At 21.1% G+C, this 17,972-nt stretch overlaps 1 protein-coding gene across 1 annotated transcript in view; it reads right to left on the reverse strand.

Annotated features, from left to right (window-relative positions):
* Nucleotides 1–319: 319 nt before the first annotated feature.
* Nucleotides 320–17,972, reverse strand: part of LOC128953970 (RNA-binding protein Musashi homolog Rbp6-like) — a 156,808-nt gene continuing 139,155 nt past the window's right edge. The window contains exons 8-12 of the mRNA XM_054299519.1: nucleotides 6,119–6,201; nucleotides 5,597–5,687; nucleotides 4,025–4,057; nucleotides 1,848–1,940; nucleotides 320–442 (exon numbers count right to left, since the gene is read on the reverse strand). Coding sequence (XP_054155494.1) covers nucleotides 429–442; nucleotides 1,848–1,940; nucleotides 4,025–4,057; nucleotides 5,597–5,687; nucleotides 6,119–6,201 — 314 coding nt within the window. The 3' untranslated portion in view covers nucleotides 320–428. The remainder of the gene's footprint in view (nucleotides 443–1,847; nucleotides 1,941–4,024; nucleotides 4,058–5,596; nucleotides 5,688–6,118; nucleotides 6,202–17,972) is intronic.

Consider the following 17,972-nt stretch of genomic DNA (forward strand, 5'->3'; position numbering starts at 1 on the left):
CACAGTTAACAAAAATAAAATATATCTATAAATAGGTAGGTGCCCATTGTTGTTGTTGTTGATGCTATTGTTGTGGTGTTGTTGTTGAGCTGTTGGTGGTGTTGGTGTTGTTGTTGATGTTGTTGTTATTATTATTGATTAGAGAGACTTATAGATATAGTGGGACAGACTGGAGATATGTATGTTTTTTTTGAGGAACCGGTAGTTAAAATGTTTGGATTATTTTTTTAGGAGATTGTGTTTTAGGAGATATTTTTAACAATATATATATAATCTAATATATATATCAATATTTAAAATCATTTTAATTTCATGTTTTATTTGTATTAAAATAATAATAATAGGAGAACTGGTAGGCAATTAATTTTTGTATTGATTTTTTGTTTGTATTTTGTTTTGTTTGTTTCGCTGAAAACGGCATTTCCCTCTCATATAACAAACCCTTAAAAAATTAAAAACAATACATTGGTATAGATTTATATTTATATTTAAATGTATATATCATTCATAACAAAAATCAATGTTTAGTCTATTAATTAGCAATAAATTTATGGATAATATAATTACTTAACAATAGTTATTATTATTATTATTATTCTTTATATTAGCAAAAAAAACAAAAATATATTTATCAAATATGTATTAGCATAATATATATATTTTAAAAAACAATTAATAATAATAAACCTGTAAATAATTTTCTAAACTGTATTTTAAAAAATGTCATTTTATCAGCTCATTAATTAATTATCAATAATATTAATAATAAAATAATAATAATAATAATCTATTATTAATTTTATAATAAACTAAATCTCATAATAAGATATTTATAGTTTAATAACTTATACTGACTTATTATTAAATAAAAATTACTATTAGTAAGTAATAAATCAATATTTTGAATTAATAAAAAATTAATTAACAAATTAAAAGTGATAAACAACATTAAAAACATTTTAAATTATATATTATATTATAGCTATCAATAGTATTATTCATTAATAGTTAAATCAATTTTATTGCTATATAATAAATATTAAATATTTATATCAATAAATTTTTTATAAAAATGTGACTAATATTATAAAAATTATTAACATTCAGATATATTTAACATTAAATATTTAGCTATTGTTGTTTTTTAGGTTTTAATTTGTTGTATGCATATAAATGTATATACTGTATATACACACATATTTAGAAAATTTTATATTATTTAATATTAATAATAACAAAAACTACAGTTGTTTGTAGTTTTTAATTTCAAAAATAGCACTTATATATATTTTTTTATAAAGTAATAGTAGATAATAGTAATAGTAGTAATAATTATAATAGTATTCAAAATATTATTTAAAAATATCCAATAATGTGAAAAAGATAGAGAGAGAAAAAAAAGATAATTATAAAATAACTTATGTACTTGATCAATTTATGAGATAGTGAAAAATCATTATCGTAAAATTATCAATATTAAATGTATATCAATAATAATAATAATAATAATATCAATAAAAGTTTATATCTCAAATATAAATATAATAAATTTATATATGTATGTAATTTTTTTTATAGAAAAAAAATATTGTATGTATTGCATAGTAATATTATATATATATATATCTATATAATTATCATCAATAAAATTATTTAATAATAATAATAATATATAATATAATGTAATAATAATAATTGTAATAATTTTTTGTTTTAATTTTTTTTTTAAATATATAAATATATATATATTTAGCATCAGAGCTGCTGTAGAGCATGCATATGGCTGTTGAGTAGTGAGGTTTGGTCCAATGGTATACAGATGCCGGGTATATGATTCAAATTCATACCTGCAAATGGATAGCCAAAACCGGGATAGCCCGGGTAGCCGCCCCGTCCCGCGTAGCTGGCGTAGGCCGCCGGGAATCCTGTACATCCGATAGCAACAATAATAATAAAAAAAATAACATAAAAATTAATTATTATCATCAAGTAATTTAAAAAAAAATAAATTAATTTTTTTTTTAGAAATATAATAATTTATAGTGAATTAAAATTARAATTAGAGAATTTTTAAGAAAAAAATAATAATAATTATGATTTAATCTATAATATAAAAATTTTYATGTTTAAAATTTATAATTGTTTTATAATATGTTTTTTGTATTTTTTATGATTTGATAAATATGATATAATTTATATTTATGTTGCTTATATAAAATTTATTTATTTATTTTTTTTAAATAATTATCAAATTGTATTATTAAATAGTTATTTTGTTGTATAATAATAAAATAATTTGATATATTCTAATTTTTTTAATGATTTTRATAAATATTTCTAATATAGTAAAGTGTTAATCAATAATTTTATTTTAATATGATATTAGTAATCTCTTTATAAGTAAATTATATTTATTGAATATAAGGTAAGATAAGAGCACTAGTAGTTCAATAAAAAAAATGGAGTAGTTTTTTGAATTAAAATAATAAGAAACCATTGATAGACAAAAAAACTATTGATATATTCACTGTTATTATGCATAAAGAAAATGTGACTTTTGCTATATATTTTGCATACATTTATACTAAACTTTTAGTTCAATGTTGTTATTGTATTTAACATTATATTTAATACAATCTCTCTCTCTCTCTCTCTCTCTCTCTCTCTCTCTCTCTCTCTCTCTCTCTCTCTCTCTCACATATATGCCAATAGTTGTATGTGTGTGTATATGTGTGTGTATGTGTATGTATGTGTATGAGTGTGTATATATATGTGTCTGTATGTGTGTATGTATGTGTGTCATAAGTAAAGAAATCTTTAAGCAATTTATATACACACTTATCAAATCAATACAATCGACTAGTATTTTATGTTTAGTGTGTGTGTGCTTTCAAAAGTAATAATCAATACAAGAGAGARAGAGAGAGAGAARARARAGAGAGAGAGAGAGCTTTTTCAAATGGAAAGGCATATATAAAAAACAGCAAAAGTCTATGACATAAGTGAATGAAAAGCCTTTTGCCTTTTTATATACAAATAATCTATAACTTTAGTCCCAGTTATTTGTATTGATTGATGAGAGAGAGAGAGAGAGAGAGCAAAAATAGTAATATATATAATATTGTATTATATATATATTTATATATATGGAGAAAAATTTCTTGCACTCTCAGTACTATTGCCTAACTCTCTCTCTTTCTCTCTCTCTCTMTATATATATATATATATACTTTATATGACTATACACTGTAGACACTATATATTCTTAATCCTATTAAATATATAGAAAAGACATTAAGTTATTAATAAAATAAATCAACAAAATAAATCACTGGCATATAATACTAAAATATGATATTGCATTAGTACAGTGCAGTAGTGAAGTACTAGTACTAGACTACTAACTACTAAACTAGTAGTAGTTTAGTAACAGTACTGCACTAATAGTAGTATAGATTGTAAGCAAAAAAAAAATATATATATATATGATATTTAATAATATTACTACTATTACAGTATAACATATAGATTGCTCTAACATTGAGATTATTACTAGTATTTATTAATTGTATTGTTTTTTATAATTGTATTTTTGTTGTTGTTGGTGAAGTGCATGTTATATACATGTTTCTATATATGGTTTACAATATATGTATATAAATAAAATATATAAACATGTACAGTACTTCACCAACAAAAAAATATATATACAGTATATAAAAAAAGATAAATATTATTGTTTTTATATATATACTGTATATACATTTGATATTTTTGTTATAATTAATTATTTCAGATTATTAAACCCCAATTTATTTTGTTTATCATGATATATATATATATATATTTAGTGTATTATACAATTAATTAATTATTGCCCATTAATTATTTATTTTTTATATACTCTATATAAGAAAATATCACTATAAATTAATGTACCTAGATGATACATATATATTAAAAATTTATGATATATGTATTTGTTTTTAAATAAAAACCAAAATTAGTTATAAAAAAAACTTACCATCGGTAAGCGCTCCTAGTGGCCAAACTAAATCTGCCAGATCAATTGGTTGTAAATAAAAAATAATAATAAATTGTTCATGGTAGTTTTTTGATTGATTGTTGTTGTTGTTGGTTATGTGATGAATGAAATTGATGATGGGATGAGAGTTGGAACAAATAAAATGGGAAAAAAATTTATAAAAATTGTGTTTTTTTTATAATAATAAATATATATACAAATAATTATTCACATATATATATATAAAACAAACAAATATCAAACAACACACACACACACACACACACACACACAGTACATATGTTTAATGGATTTCAAGCATTTTTTAAAAAATAAAAGACATATAACATAACATATTATTATTATTATTTAAAAATAATTTTAATAATAACTTATCGATATGTAATTGGTTTTTATATTTTTTGTGTGTTAGTTGTAGTAGTAGTAGTACTAGTATTGTTAGTTTGTTATTTTTATTTGGATAAATAAAAACAACAACAATAATAATAAACAAATTAATGATTAAATAAGTAATAACTAGTGTGAAAAAAATTAGTGTTAATTTTTTTAAAAAATTTTAATGATTGGTTTTTTATTTTTTCATATATGTCATGGGACAACCATATATCTATATATATAAATTAAGCTAGTTAATTATGATTTTAATTAGTTAAATATTAATATTTAACTACTACCATTATTACTAAGCTAATTATAATATATAATAGTAATAGTTATTATTATTATTATTATTTAATCTACTAAAAAAACAACAGTTACACTAATATCTATTTATAATAGCACACACACATACACTAGCACATAATTTTAGCGAAAATTTTAATTAACTAAATACTACTGTAAATTTATATATTTATATAAACTAAAACACTTATATAGAAAGCAGTTTTTTTAATTACTATTTGATAGATAGGTAGTTACCAAATGATAAGCACAGGTAGACAAAATAAAAACAACTAAACTAAACCCGATTTTTATTTTTATTTAGCTAGCTAAAGCTACTAAAGTTATTTTTAATTAAGCTACAGTAAAATATATATATATAAACAAATTATCTATAGATAGTATAGTTACTACTAATGGGTGCTAATAATGCACACACACAGCTATAATAGACACGGCTATCAAAAATAAAATTGTATTTAAAGCCATCATTTAAAAAAATTACCTCAATTAAATTTTTTTTCAACAAAATGAGCTTGATAACTTTTTTTTATTGAATAAAATCCCTGTTCACTGTATATACAAAAATAAATAAATATACAAAATATATATCTATTTCTTCTATAATTAATTAATTTTACTTTATATCAAATATATATCTCCCTGTCCTCTCTCTCTTTCTCTTATTTGTTCAAAAAGCCCAATAAAATAGCATATATATTGTATACACTGTATATAAACAACAGCCCGGGTAGTGGTGGTGAAGGTGAAGTGAATGTGCTTTTATTTATGTATGTATGTGCGCTCATCATCAATAGTAATAGTGAGAGTATGGCCATCCCTGACATATACATGTGTGGTGTATAACAAGCATTCTGTGACGGTTACCATAAGCGCCCCTACCAGCTGCCCGGCCTCCTCGGGCACCCACATTGTTTGGCATCATTACTTCCTTGGGCTGGGCTTTCTTGCACTCGACCTGTTGGTAGTGGTCCACCCATTGTAGGTGGGTGTGGGTAGGAAAGGGTTGGTTGATATTATAGTTATATTAATAATAATAATTATTAATTTTTCCAATATTATTATTATTATTTTAGTTGTAATGTTGATAACGATGATTGTTGACATGGTTTGCAAAAAAAATGAGTAGAAAAAAATACAATAATATATATAACAAATTAGTAATTTTATTTTATTAAACAGTAATTAATTAATTTATAACTAATTACTAATTAAAAAATAAATTAATGATAGTGTAATTAAGTAAAAATAAACACAAAATAATACTAATAATTTTTTGAATTTAATTGATTATTCAAAAAAAAAATTACTAAATAAATTTATCTAATAGTAGTTTATATATATTTAATAAATATTATAAATCAAAATAATTGTGTTTTTTTTATATACCATTTTACTATTGATTTCATGGAAGTGTATTTCGCAAACTTTATCGACAACATCCTCGCTCTCAAACGTTACAAAACCAAAACCTATTTTTAATTAATTAATTAATTAAATTATTAATTAATTTTTGTTATTTAATAAGTAGTTATTACAGTAATTATGTGGACTAATACTTTAAATAGTAGTATAATATTTAAAAACAATATTTTTTTTGTGAAAAAATACCATAAAAAACAAATTTGCAATCATTTACTTTAGTGTAGTTTAGTATTATTCTTTCATAATTTAACTTAAAATTATATTTTAAAATATATACTTATACTGTTTAATAAGCTATTTAATAATAATAATGTTAATATTAATAAATACATAATAATTTAAAAATAAAATTAAACTAATTAAAATTTTAATTATTAAATTAAATTATACAAATATTATACAAATAATCAAGTATTTCATATTAAATTTTMTATATATAAATATTATTTAATGTTAATATATAGTTTATACTGTGCATATATAACTTTATATAAATATTCATAAATAATTTATATAAATAATTATATTTACATATTTTTAATAGAAGATTATCATAATGTAATTAATCAGAAATATTACTAATCAAATAGTAATATATTAAATATAAAACATATACAGTGTTTACTATACACATATACACAAAAAAAAATCATTGAATACTTGGGTGTGTCAAAACCATAATATAGCACCGATAGATACACAAAACACACACAYACACACACACACACACATACATACATAGCCATCATCATCATTGACTTACATGTGCTGAGAGTTTAGTAGAAGATTAAACAAAAAAAATAATAATAAAATGTTATACACATTATAAATATGTGGAGAATAACCAGATTTGTTATATAAATATAWATAACGTATTCCTCGCACACACCCGGAGCTACAATATTAAACAATTAAGAGCCACACCTGTATGTTGTAAAAGCACACACACACACATAYAWATATATATATATACAATCATACCTCATAATAAAATAACTGTATATAAAAATATCTAAAAGCATAGTATGTATATATCTTTTTTTTAAATATAAATAATTAATACAAATATGTATGTAATTGTTTCATATCAACTGTATATATATATACTGTATATGTATACAGAATATTCTGTAAACACAACTTTATATAGTATTTAATATTTATATATTAATGCCTATTAATGTATCAGTAACTATGTTATGAACATTAATTTATAATATCAGTATATAAATGTTATATTAAATTATAAATTATATATATATATATATAACACAGCTATAAAAGCTACAACAACAACAACAACAACGATAAACAATTTTTAGTGTCTAAAATGCCTATTAATATTTTAATCGTGTAGTCCTGTAAACTATTTATTATAAAATATTAAAGATATTGTATATAATTATATTTAATTTTTAGTATTAATAAAAATCCATGGCTATTATTTTAATTTCTCTCAATATTTATGTTTTTGTGTGTATATTTAAGTTATTAATATTTTTATAGTACTAGTTATATAATATGTTGGGATTTTTTTTAAATATATTTTAATCATTTAATTTCTACGCCCATTTAGTATTATATATATAATTTTTTATATAATGTAAAAAAACTAGTTTACTCTATGGCTTTAAAACAAAATCTCCTGTTATTTGTTTTTATTAAAGTTTTATTTTAGCAAATCTTTTAAAATCATTATTATTATTATTTTATTATATCTATTATATGTAATAATATTATATATAATATACAGTACAAAGAAAATACAAAATAGTATTTCCTTTTTATGTATTCTAAGCATTAAATTATATCCATATATATATATAATGTTATTAAATATATATATTTAATATTTTGTAGATTTTTAAGAGTAACATATGTATGATATATACATATATATATATAAAATAAAAATGTATTTTATTATACATATATATTGTTGTTTTACTTAGAAATTTGTATAAATCTTTCCAGTGTTTTGTGTATTGTTAGTTATGAGTCATTTGTTTGAATTATATAATAATTCAAATTTAAAGTTAAAGAAATAGCGGGTGAGTGAATGAGAGAGTGAGTGAGTGAGTGAGTAAGTGAGTGAGTGAGTGAGTGAGTAAGAGAGAGAGAGAGAGAGAGAGAGAGAGAGAGAGAGAGAGAGAGAGAGAGAGATACTTAAGTTTTGTATGCAAATAACTAATGTTATTAAAACAAATAAAAATATTATTCAAAATGAGATTTCATATATTTTAAAGTTTTTTTATTTTGTTGCATATATTTATAATATATATATATATTTTATTTATATTACTGTAATTTTTTCCTATTTAATATATTATTTTAATCATAGTAACTATTGTAAACATTGTATGTTTTATAAATTTATTTAAATAATTTATACTGTATATATATATTATATACATAAAATTGTATTGAAAAAATATTATTTAAATAATATTATTATTAGTAATATACTGTACTGTATAAGTTAGAGTTTTAATATAAAAATTTAATTTAATTTTGTTTGTGTTTAAATAAACATTACTACTATTTTTCGTCAATAACATTTTTTTTGTTGAATTCAATGAATACAGTAAAATATTTATACATTTTTGTATTTATATAAAATTTAATCAATTATTGTGTATTATTAGTATTAGTATTATTATTATTATTATTATTATAATGTATGCAAACATAAGTAAAAACATATTTTCGTATTTTTTTGACAAAAAATAATAATAATAAATTTTTCTACGTTGACAACAAAATTGATTAAAAAATAAAAAAAAATATTTACCGACAAATTATTAACAAAAAAAAATTCAATACAACAGTACTGATGAAAACTTTTGATACATTTTTATGTGTATACAAAAAAACTAACTGTATTTTTTGGTGGCTATTATTCTATACTATTTTTGTTGTAAAATACATGTATATAATGTTTAAAAGATAAATGATTTTTTTTCACTGGTGCACACATTTTGCTTAGACAAACAATATATATATATATATATTAGAAAACTTTTTATCTTACAATAGATAACTTTGAAAAATATATATATTATAATAAAGTTTGTGTGTTTGATTTAATTCAAAAAAATAACTTATTTTTAACATTACAACTAATATAAAAATAGCACATTTTGAAAAATATATTAGTAAATAAATATACAATAACAATTGTTATACTTATGTAACACATACACACACACATAGTATATAACAACAACAAAAATAAATAAATTGTTAAAAAATTTGTCTACAATTTGTTACAAATCAAAAAATAATGTATAAACTACTGTATATAACTATAAAAACACTTATTATAAAAACACAATATATACTATTAGTCAGTGATTTTTGTTTGTTTGTTTGGTATTTATTTTTGTAGCATAAATGATAAATGTATTATAAAATGCATCAGAAATAGTATAAAATAATTTTTATATCAAAGAGAGAGAGAGAGAGAGAGAGAGAGAGAGAGAGAGAGAGAGAGAGAGAGAGACTCACTATCTCTAGTGTCGACACAACAAAAGTTTAATACTTTATTTCATAAATATTTTTTAGTTTACAACTAATATATTAAAAAAAGTATATTTTTCACTATATTTTCATTGTTGAGATTTCTAGTGTTTTGAAAGGGGAAAGGGATGAAAAAAAATCTATATATTGTATGTTTATGTCTATCTCACAAACATAAGACACTCTACAAACATATAAACATTTTTTGTTGTTAAATATTAAAAAAAATGTTGGTCCGTATATAACAAATAAGTTAAACTTTTTTATATTATTTTTATGTATTGTTAAAAATGCAAATGTTTTGACATATTATATATATATAAACTATATATATATATATATATATAGAAAGAGAGAGAGAGAGAGAGAGAGAGAGAGAGAGAGAGAGAGAGAGAGAGATTTATATAATAACAAAAACATATAGAAATATATAGAGAATAAATTCTAACAATTGTTTGTCAGATATTTTTCATTATTTTTTATATTTTTTATATTCAATCGCTCGTGAAGTGTGTGTGTGTGTGTGTAGTAAAAGAGTTTGTTATATATTTATGTGTTGTTAGTATTGTATTGTAAAAAAAGTAAACTAAACTAAGTATTTGTAAAAATATTTTTTTTTGCTATTATATATAATATATAGATTGTTGTGATTTTAGAGTACAAATACTGTAAAAGCTATGCATAAATGTTGCATAAAATCATTTGTATAAATAAATATTATAGTTTGTAGTTATAATATATATATATATATTTGTTATTTGAGGCAATATATATATATACAGTAAAACTTCTTATCAGTTTTTAACGTAAAAATTTGAGTGAATTTTTTTTGTATATTATATTTGCCAAACTATTTTTTATATACAAAAATATTTTGTTACTTATATAACAAAGAAAGTGTGTGTGTAAATGTGTGTTCAATAAGTAAGAAAATGAAACTAAAAATGTATTAAAATTTGTATAATATATATATATATATATATATATATATATATAGAGAGAGAGAGARATGTGCAAAAATATAACACAATAAGTTGAGGCAATTTTATATACATTTTCACTGTTTATGCTTATATCTATGTGTTTGTATGTATGTATGTATGTATGTATGTATGTATGTATGTATGTATGTATGTGTGTGTGTGTGTGTGTGTGTATGTGTGTGTGTGTGTGTGTGTGTGTGTGTGTATGTATGTATGTGTGTGTGTGTATGTGTGTGTGTGTGTGTGTGTGTGTGTGTGTGTGTGTTTAAGTATTAAGTGTCATTTATTATTTGAAATACATTTTTTTCAGGGCAAAACACAAATAAAATTTTATATACATATAACAAACTAAAACATACAAACACATAGACACACACTTATAGATAAACTTTATATTTTGATTGTTAATACATTTTGTGTATAAAGTTTTTTTTTGTTGAGTACATAGACATACTGTAATATAAGGTTTACAACAACAACAACAACAACAACAACAACACTACACATGTGAACAATAAATAAGAAAAAAAATTGTCACAAAATAAATGGAAAAGTTTTCTTTCAATAATATATTTTAGCAAAAAATTTCTGTATTTTATATATTATTTTATAATTTTTTAGTATAAATAGTGAGTGAGTCTAAACATATAGTGTAAAACTTAGCATTAATAGATGATAATTTATAAAAACTAATATTTTTATACTTAAAAAAAATCACAATTTACACACAATGTGTTTGTGTGTTATTTGTGTTTTTTTTACTGTTAAAAATTTAAAATTTTCAAACATATTAAAAAACGTACATGTACCTAATAACCCATATACCCCTATAATGACACTTTACGGCATGGTTTATAAGCAAATATATTAAATGTGTACAGTTTATAAAAATATTATTATTATTATTATAATGTTTATTATAATAAATATATATTTAAAAATTAAATGATATATATATATATTAAAAAATAAATTAATTATTTATGCTAATTTTTGCTACAGAAAAAAAATATTAAAAAAAATTAGTATTTAATATTTTTTTCATATAATAATTATAATTAAGTTTGAGTTTTGTATTTTGTTTTTATTGTTCAGTAATAATATTCAATTAATTTACTCATTGGATCATTAATTTAGATAATTTAATATATATATATACTGTATATATATGATATATATACTGAAAACTATAATCATTTATTTTGATATAATGTTTCTAATAATTATAATACTAATAATACATAATAATAATAGTAAAATTATACCCCAAAAAAAATATAATTGCCTCAAAAAAATTGGCTATTAAAATACATCAAATACTTTTTAAAGATAATTTTGTTTTTGTTTTTAATTTAGGCCTAAAATTTAATTATAAATTTATAATTAACATTAAAAATCTTGTATAAAAAATTGTTTTAAAAAGAGAAAGAGTGAGAGAGAGAGAGAGAAAGTTAATTGATTGCAACAAACAAAAAGATATATTGAATAATATAATGTGTTTTTCTTTAGTTAACGATTAGTGTCTTAAATTAAACTATAAATCATTGGCAGAGAGAGAGAGAGAGAGAGAGAAAGTAAAACAATAGAAAAGTTTCATTTTGAAAATAAAACTAATTTTTTTAAAAAAAAACATATAATAGCAAATCAATACTAGATATACTATATATATATATATTGAGAGAGAGAGAGGGTCATAATGAACGGGTATTTTCTTTTTAAAAATAACTGTGCCGTTAGCTAACGTATTGTACTTCTACTGTGTATACAGTATGGTATTTCTACTGTACGTATAGACAATATATAGTTTAAGTAAAACTATACCCTTATTCTACTGAATATAACATATTTAACTGGCATTCAAGTCAAACATTTTCAAATCATTCATCAATTTATTTGAGGGCCAACCAGACAAAAGTTATATACAATATATATATTATATACAGTAATACACACACACACACACACACACACACACACACACACACACACACACACACACACAMACACAAACACACAAATTATAGACAATATTATAGACGAATTGGGATAAAAATGTTGCAAAAATTGCCGAAAATTATTTGATTGATTGCCTAAAGTTATAGAAACAAATAAATCATATTTCAAATGTATATACAATACAGTATATAAAAATATATGTGCTATACGTTTGTAGTCTACAGACTGTTAGCTTTGATATAATGTTGTTTTTTTTATTATATTTCATGATATCTACTAATATGTCTAATATATATAAATTGCTAGATTTTATACATAAAAAACTACTAACAGTATATTTGAGATAACTGTTTAAAAAAATTCTGTATATATATTGATAGTATGATATTTATAACTTATAGTTTATGTTATAGTATAGAAACTAAAAATAGCTATTTATTAATTTATAATTATTATAAATTATTAATTAATAAATAATTAACTAATAGTTGTAAAAGTAATGATTAAAAATTTATAACTGTATATTATTAAATATTTTACATTATTATCAAAATACGTGCGAATAACTGTTTTGTTGTTATTTAGATTTTATTGCATTTATGTTACGAAAAAATTGCAAATAAAACTATTTATGTAATTCAAGGTTTAATTTGATACACATAAACACACACACATTACATAAATACATAATGTATTAATTTGTTTGTCTATTAGTTTATTATTATTATATCACTAGTTGTGACACTCATTTAGGTTTCAGGTCAGGTATATATATATATGTATGTGTGTGCATTGCATATGGATTTTAGATACAATGTTTGCCACTATTATTGTAACATCAGTTATAAACAAACAATATAAAAAATTTATATAATAATAATAATTGATAAACAAAAATTTTACAAAAATAATAGCTATTAACAGAAAATATTATAAATAAAATAGAAATTCAATCTTCAATCGGTCATAAAAATATAATGAATATCTTTTAATGTAAAATAATAAGTAAAGTTTTAATAATTGAATTGATTTTTTAAAAATTTGTTTTGTTATTTTGGTGACAATATGTTTTTAGACACTACCTATTGGTTTGGTATTACAAGTTGTTGAAGGCATTAGTGTAGGTGTCGTCTACCCATTCCCTTATGTTTTATTATCAAATATCTACAGTATATGTCTATATAWATATACTATACATAAAACAATACAATTTAATTACTAAATTTATTTCACACATACATGCAATGCTTTATATAAAAATAAAACAATGTATTTACTGTATTCATTTATTTTACTTATTTATCTATTTATTTCAATTTCAATTATTACAATATACAAATTTAAAATAAAAACTTAAATTTCATTTTTATTATAATATATATACAGTATAGAGAGTATATAGTATATCAATTATTAAAAATAATACTACTAACTAATAATAAGTAAATTTTCTCAACAAAAATCTAGATTTAAATTATTATTATTATATTTTTGGTTATTCATGAATTAAAAAAAAAAGATTATACTGTACTATCAAATAGAGTATAATTACTTTAAATTCTATACAAAATGAATTTATAAATAGTAGACATAAATTTTCTATACAGTATATAAACACAATTAATAGATCAAATATATTATTTTACTCGTTTTATTTAAACAATTTATAATATTTAAATACTTTGATAGATAAAAATTATTTTACTCACACATACAGTATATATTATATATACAATGTAAGTCGTTATATATATATATTATATTGAAATTCAAGTACTTTCCTAACACACACACACACACACACACACACACACACACACATTCAATCCATTATATTTGATTCAAAACTGTTTTTAGCATTGAATATAAATATAAAGTTTTTGTAGTGTTATTGTTGTTGTTTGTATTGTATTTACTGGAAAATTGTAGGGGATTTTGTGTATAAATTATAATGCATATCATTGAATGTGTGTGTGTGTGTGTTATGTATGTGAGTAAGTGAGTGAGAGAGAGAGAGAGAGAGAGAGAGAGAGAGAGAGAGAGAGAGAGAGAGAGAGAGAGAGAGAGAGAGAGAGAGGCTTAAAGGCATAAAATTGTTGAGACAAAGAGCGTGTTGTGAATCATGATTATCATAAGTTTGTATGCCTAACAATATATATATATATATATATATATATACCGTATATATATACAGTATTATATATATATATATATATATTATATTATATGATATATACGTTAATGTCAAGTGAGAGACAGTTAGCTATATCTATTATATAGTTTTTTTTTCTCTCTCTCTCTCTCTCTCTCTCTTTCCAAATAATAATAATAATAAAAAATACTGATAGTTATATAAGAGCCTGTAGTCTACATGTGAAATATGGGAGCTAAAAAATATTATTTTTTTGTTGATCATTTATGCACAACTTTATACTATTTGTATATATATATCAATATTATCGCAAGGTTTTAAAACATCATAGACATATACATATACACATTCATACAAATATACACTCAAACACACACACATACATACACATACATACATACATAAAACCTAACTGTGTATTTGGATGACCAGCTATTTGAATGTTCACAATAAAAAATAGTTTGGTTATATAAACAACAATAACAGTGTGCGATAGCATCATAATTGATATGTCAAAACCAAACACAGTTATCCATCATTTACAGCCACTTTTTTTTGCAAATATATTTTTTTATTATTATTATTATCATATATTTAGCTATAGATTTTTTAAAAGATTGAAAGTCTAATAACTTGTGGGGTAACTATAAATTATTATTTTTTTGATTATATTTTTTTCAGTATCGCATTTATATAAATCAAATCTTATTTAGTTGGAAATTATTTAAATATTTAATAATAATAATATTAGTGTATTATTTAAATAAATATTATTTATTACTTATCTAAAAAACCTCAATTAATTTAGATTATTTTATTTATAATGAAAATATTATAATTAATAAATATATTTTTGAAAAAAACAAACAATTTCTTACAGTTATTTTTTTGTTTAGTTTGATTGCAAATTTGTTTATCACAAAAATTTTAATTGTTATGTATAATACTATTAATATATCCGTTTTATACTGTCTATCCAAATAGTATCCAGAAAATGTTTTTTGATACACTTACCTAAATAAATAAAAAAAAATTAATTAATTATTATGATTTTATGTATAATAAACATGTATTTTTAAAAAAAAAAATTAAATATGTATATTAAATTTTCAATACACTTGTGATTTATGTATAATTTATTTACTATTGTTTATGTAATAATTTTCAGCAATATCACAATATGTTAAATAGATTATATATAATAGTTATTAATAAAATTTACTTTATATTAGCTATATTTTAAGTGAAAAATTAAATTAAAATTTTAAATTTTAGATTTATAGCATTGATTAATTCTACCAAAAAAAACATTTTACAAAATAATAATAATAATTACTGTATTTATATAACTTATAAGCATAATATTAATATCACATATAGATATATTTATATATATCAATATAGTCAAAGTTACATACAGTATTATACAACTAATATGTATATAAATATATATATATATTGAATATAATACAAACAAAACGTACATTTTTATATGTTTAGACATAACATTATTCATTATTTATTAGCTTTAAATTGTATATATAAATGTTATATATATATATTATCTATATATATAACTATTATACATAACTAATGGATATAATATAAATAAATGTGAAGTCGTTTTGGATAAAAATATAAATAAATAAATTGCCGTTTCATAAGCCCATTGTATTGTCAAATGAATTGTAGAATACATAAGTTTTTTGGCCACTTTAGACATATAATAATATATATATATATATATATATATATATATATACTGTACTATATATGATATAAAATGCTTATATATATTATACACTAAAGGAAAGGGCTAACTGTGCCACATATACACGCAGTTATGTCCAGATTTTTTTTATCATATAATATAATACATAGTTTGCGTCAAATTTATGGCAATCAAAAATATTTGTGACATAAAATGCAATCAATTGAATGGCATTTCTCTCTCTCTCTCTCTCTCTCTCTCTCTCTCTCTTCTAACTCACTCTAGTAGTGTGATGTGTATGCGCTCACTGGCATACAAACCATTTCTTTTTTTAAAAAAAAACTCACTGAGCTTTCAGAGAGCTAACAGCCCATCACATTGCAGACAAGATAAATGGTAAGCACCATATGTATGGCTATTCCATTGGGGGTATACCCATACCGCATATATATACAAACGCCATAGCATACCAGTGCTCCATTAAATGCTTTTATAAAATTTGTGGTTTTTCTCTCTGTGTGTGTGTGTTTGTGTAAAATAATATTTTAGCTTAGATTGTAGAAAAATACAAGACAATATAAAATTTTATATAAAATTTTAAAAATACATTTGTGTACTTGTTTTTCAAACACACACAAACAAACACCAAATGTATATACAGTAAAATAATATCATTGTTAGTGTAATTGTTAGTACAGTAGTATTTTTTTAACTGTAGTAATAGTGATGAGAGAGAGAGAGAGAGAGGACTTATTGTTGGTTAGTACTGTATATGTATGTTGATAGTGAAATTGTAAGCAAACTTTCAATTTTAGTTTTATACAAAAAAAAATCACAGTTTATTTGCGATTTTTTTATCACACTATAAAAGACTGGGTGAGTGAGTGGGTGGGTGGGTGAGTACTGTATGTGTTTGAGATAACTATGAAATCTGTGCACTAAAATAAAATCAATTTAATGCAAACCAAAAGCTATTCAAATACGTGACCCAAACACCAAAATTGTCTCTCATTTTGTATGTGTTTTCCTTACTTTATATATATATATATATATATATATATCTATATATTTACATATTATTTATGCGATAAACATCAGTGTCTATGATATTGATTCTGATGTTACTATATATATAGATATGTGTGTGTTATATGTAATTTTCAAACAGCAAATATAAACACTAACACACTATCGCGCTGTTTGTGTATTCATCAAAACAACACTACTATTACAGTATATACAGAATATTCTGTTCATTGAAATAAAAAGCAAAATAAGTAAACTTCCCATCAATTGGTTGGCATTATTCTGGGATCTGATTTAAAGCCGAAAAATAATTCCCAACAGATTTATAAAGTACATACATATATGTATTATTATACAGTATATACCCCTATATATATATATATATTGCAAAAATCAAGCTAGCATTATATATACATATACCGTATATGCTAAAATCTGGGGCATCTCACTAGTTTAACAATACATACAAAC

Source organism: Oppia nitens, unplaced genomic scaffold, assembly GCF_028296485.1.
Source record: "Oppia nitens isolate AA-2021 unplaced genomic scaffold, nextdenovo-longstitch-racon4-pilon3 scaffold24_pilon_pilon_pilon, whole genome shotgun sequence".
Taxonomy (NCBI): domain Eukaryota; kingdom Metazoa; phylum Arthropoda; class Arachnida; order Sarcoptiformes; family Oppiidae; genus Oppia; species Oppia nitens.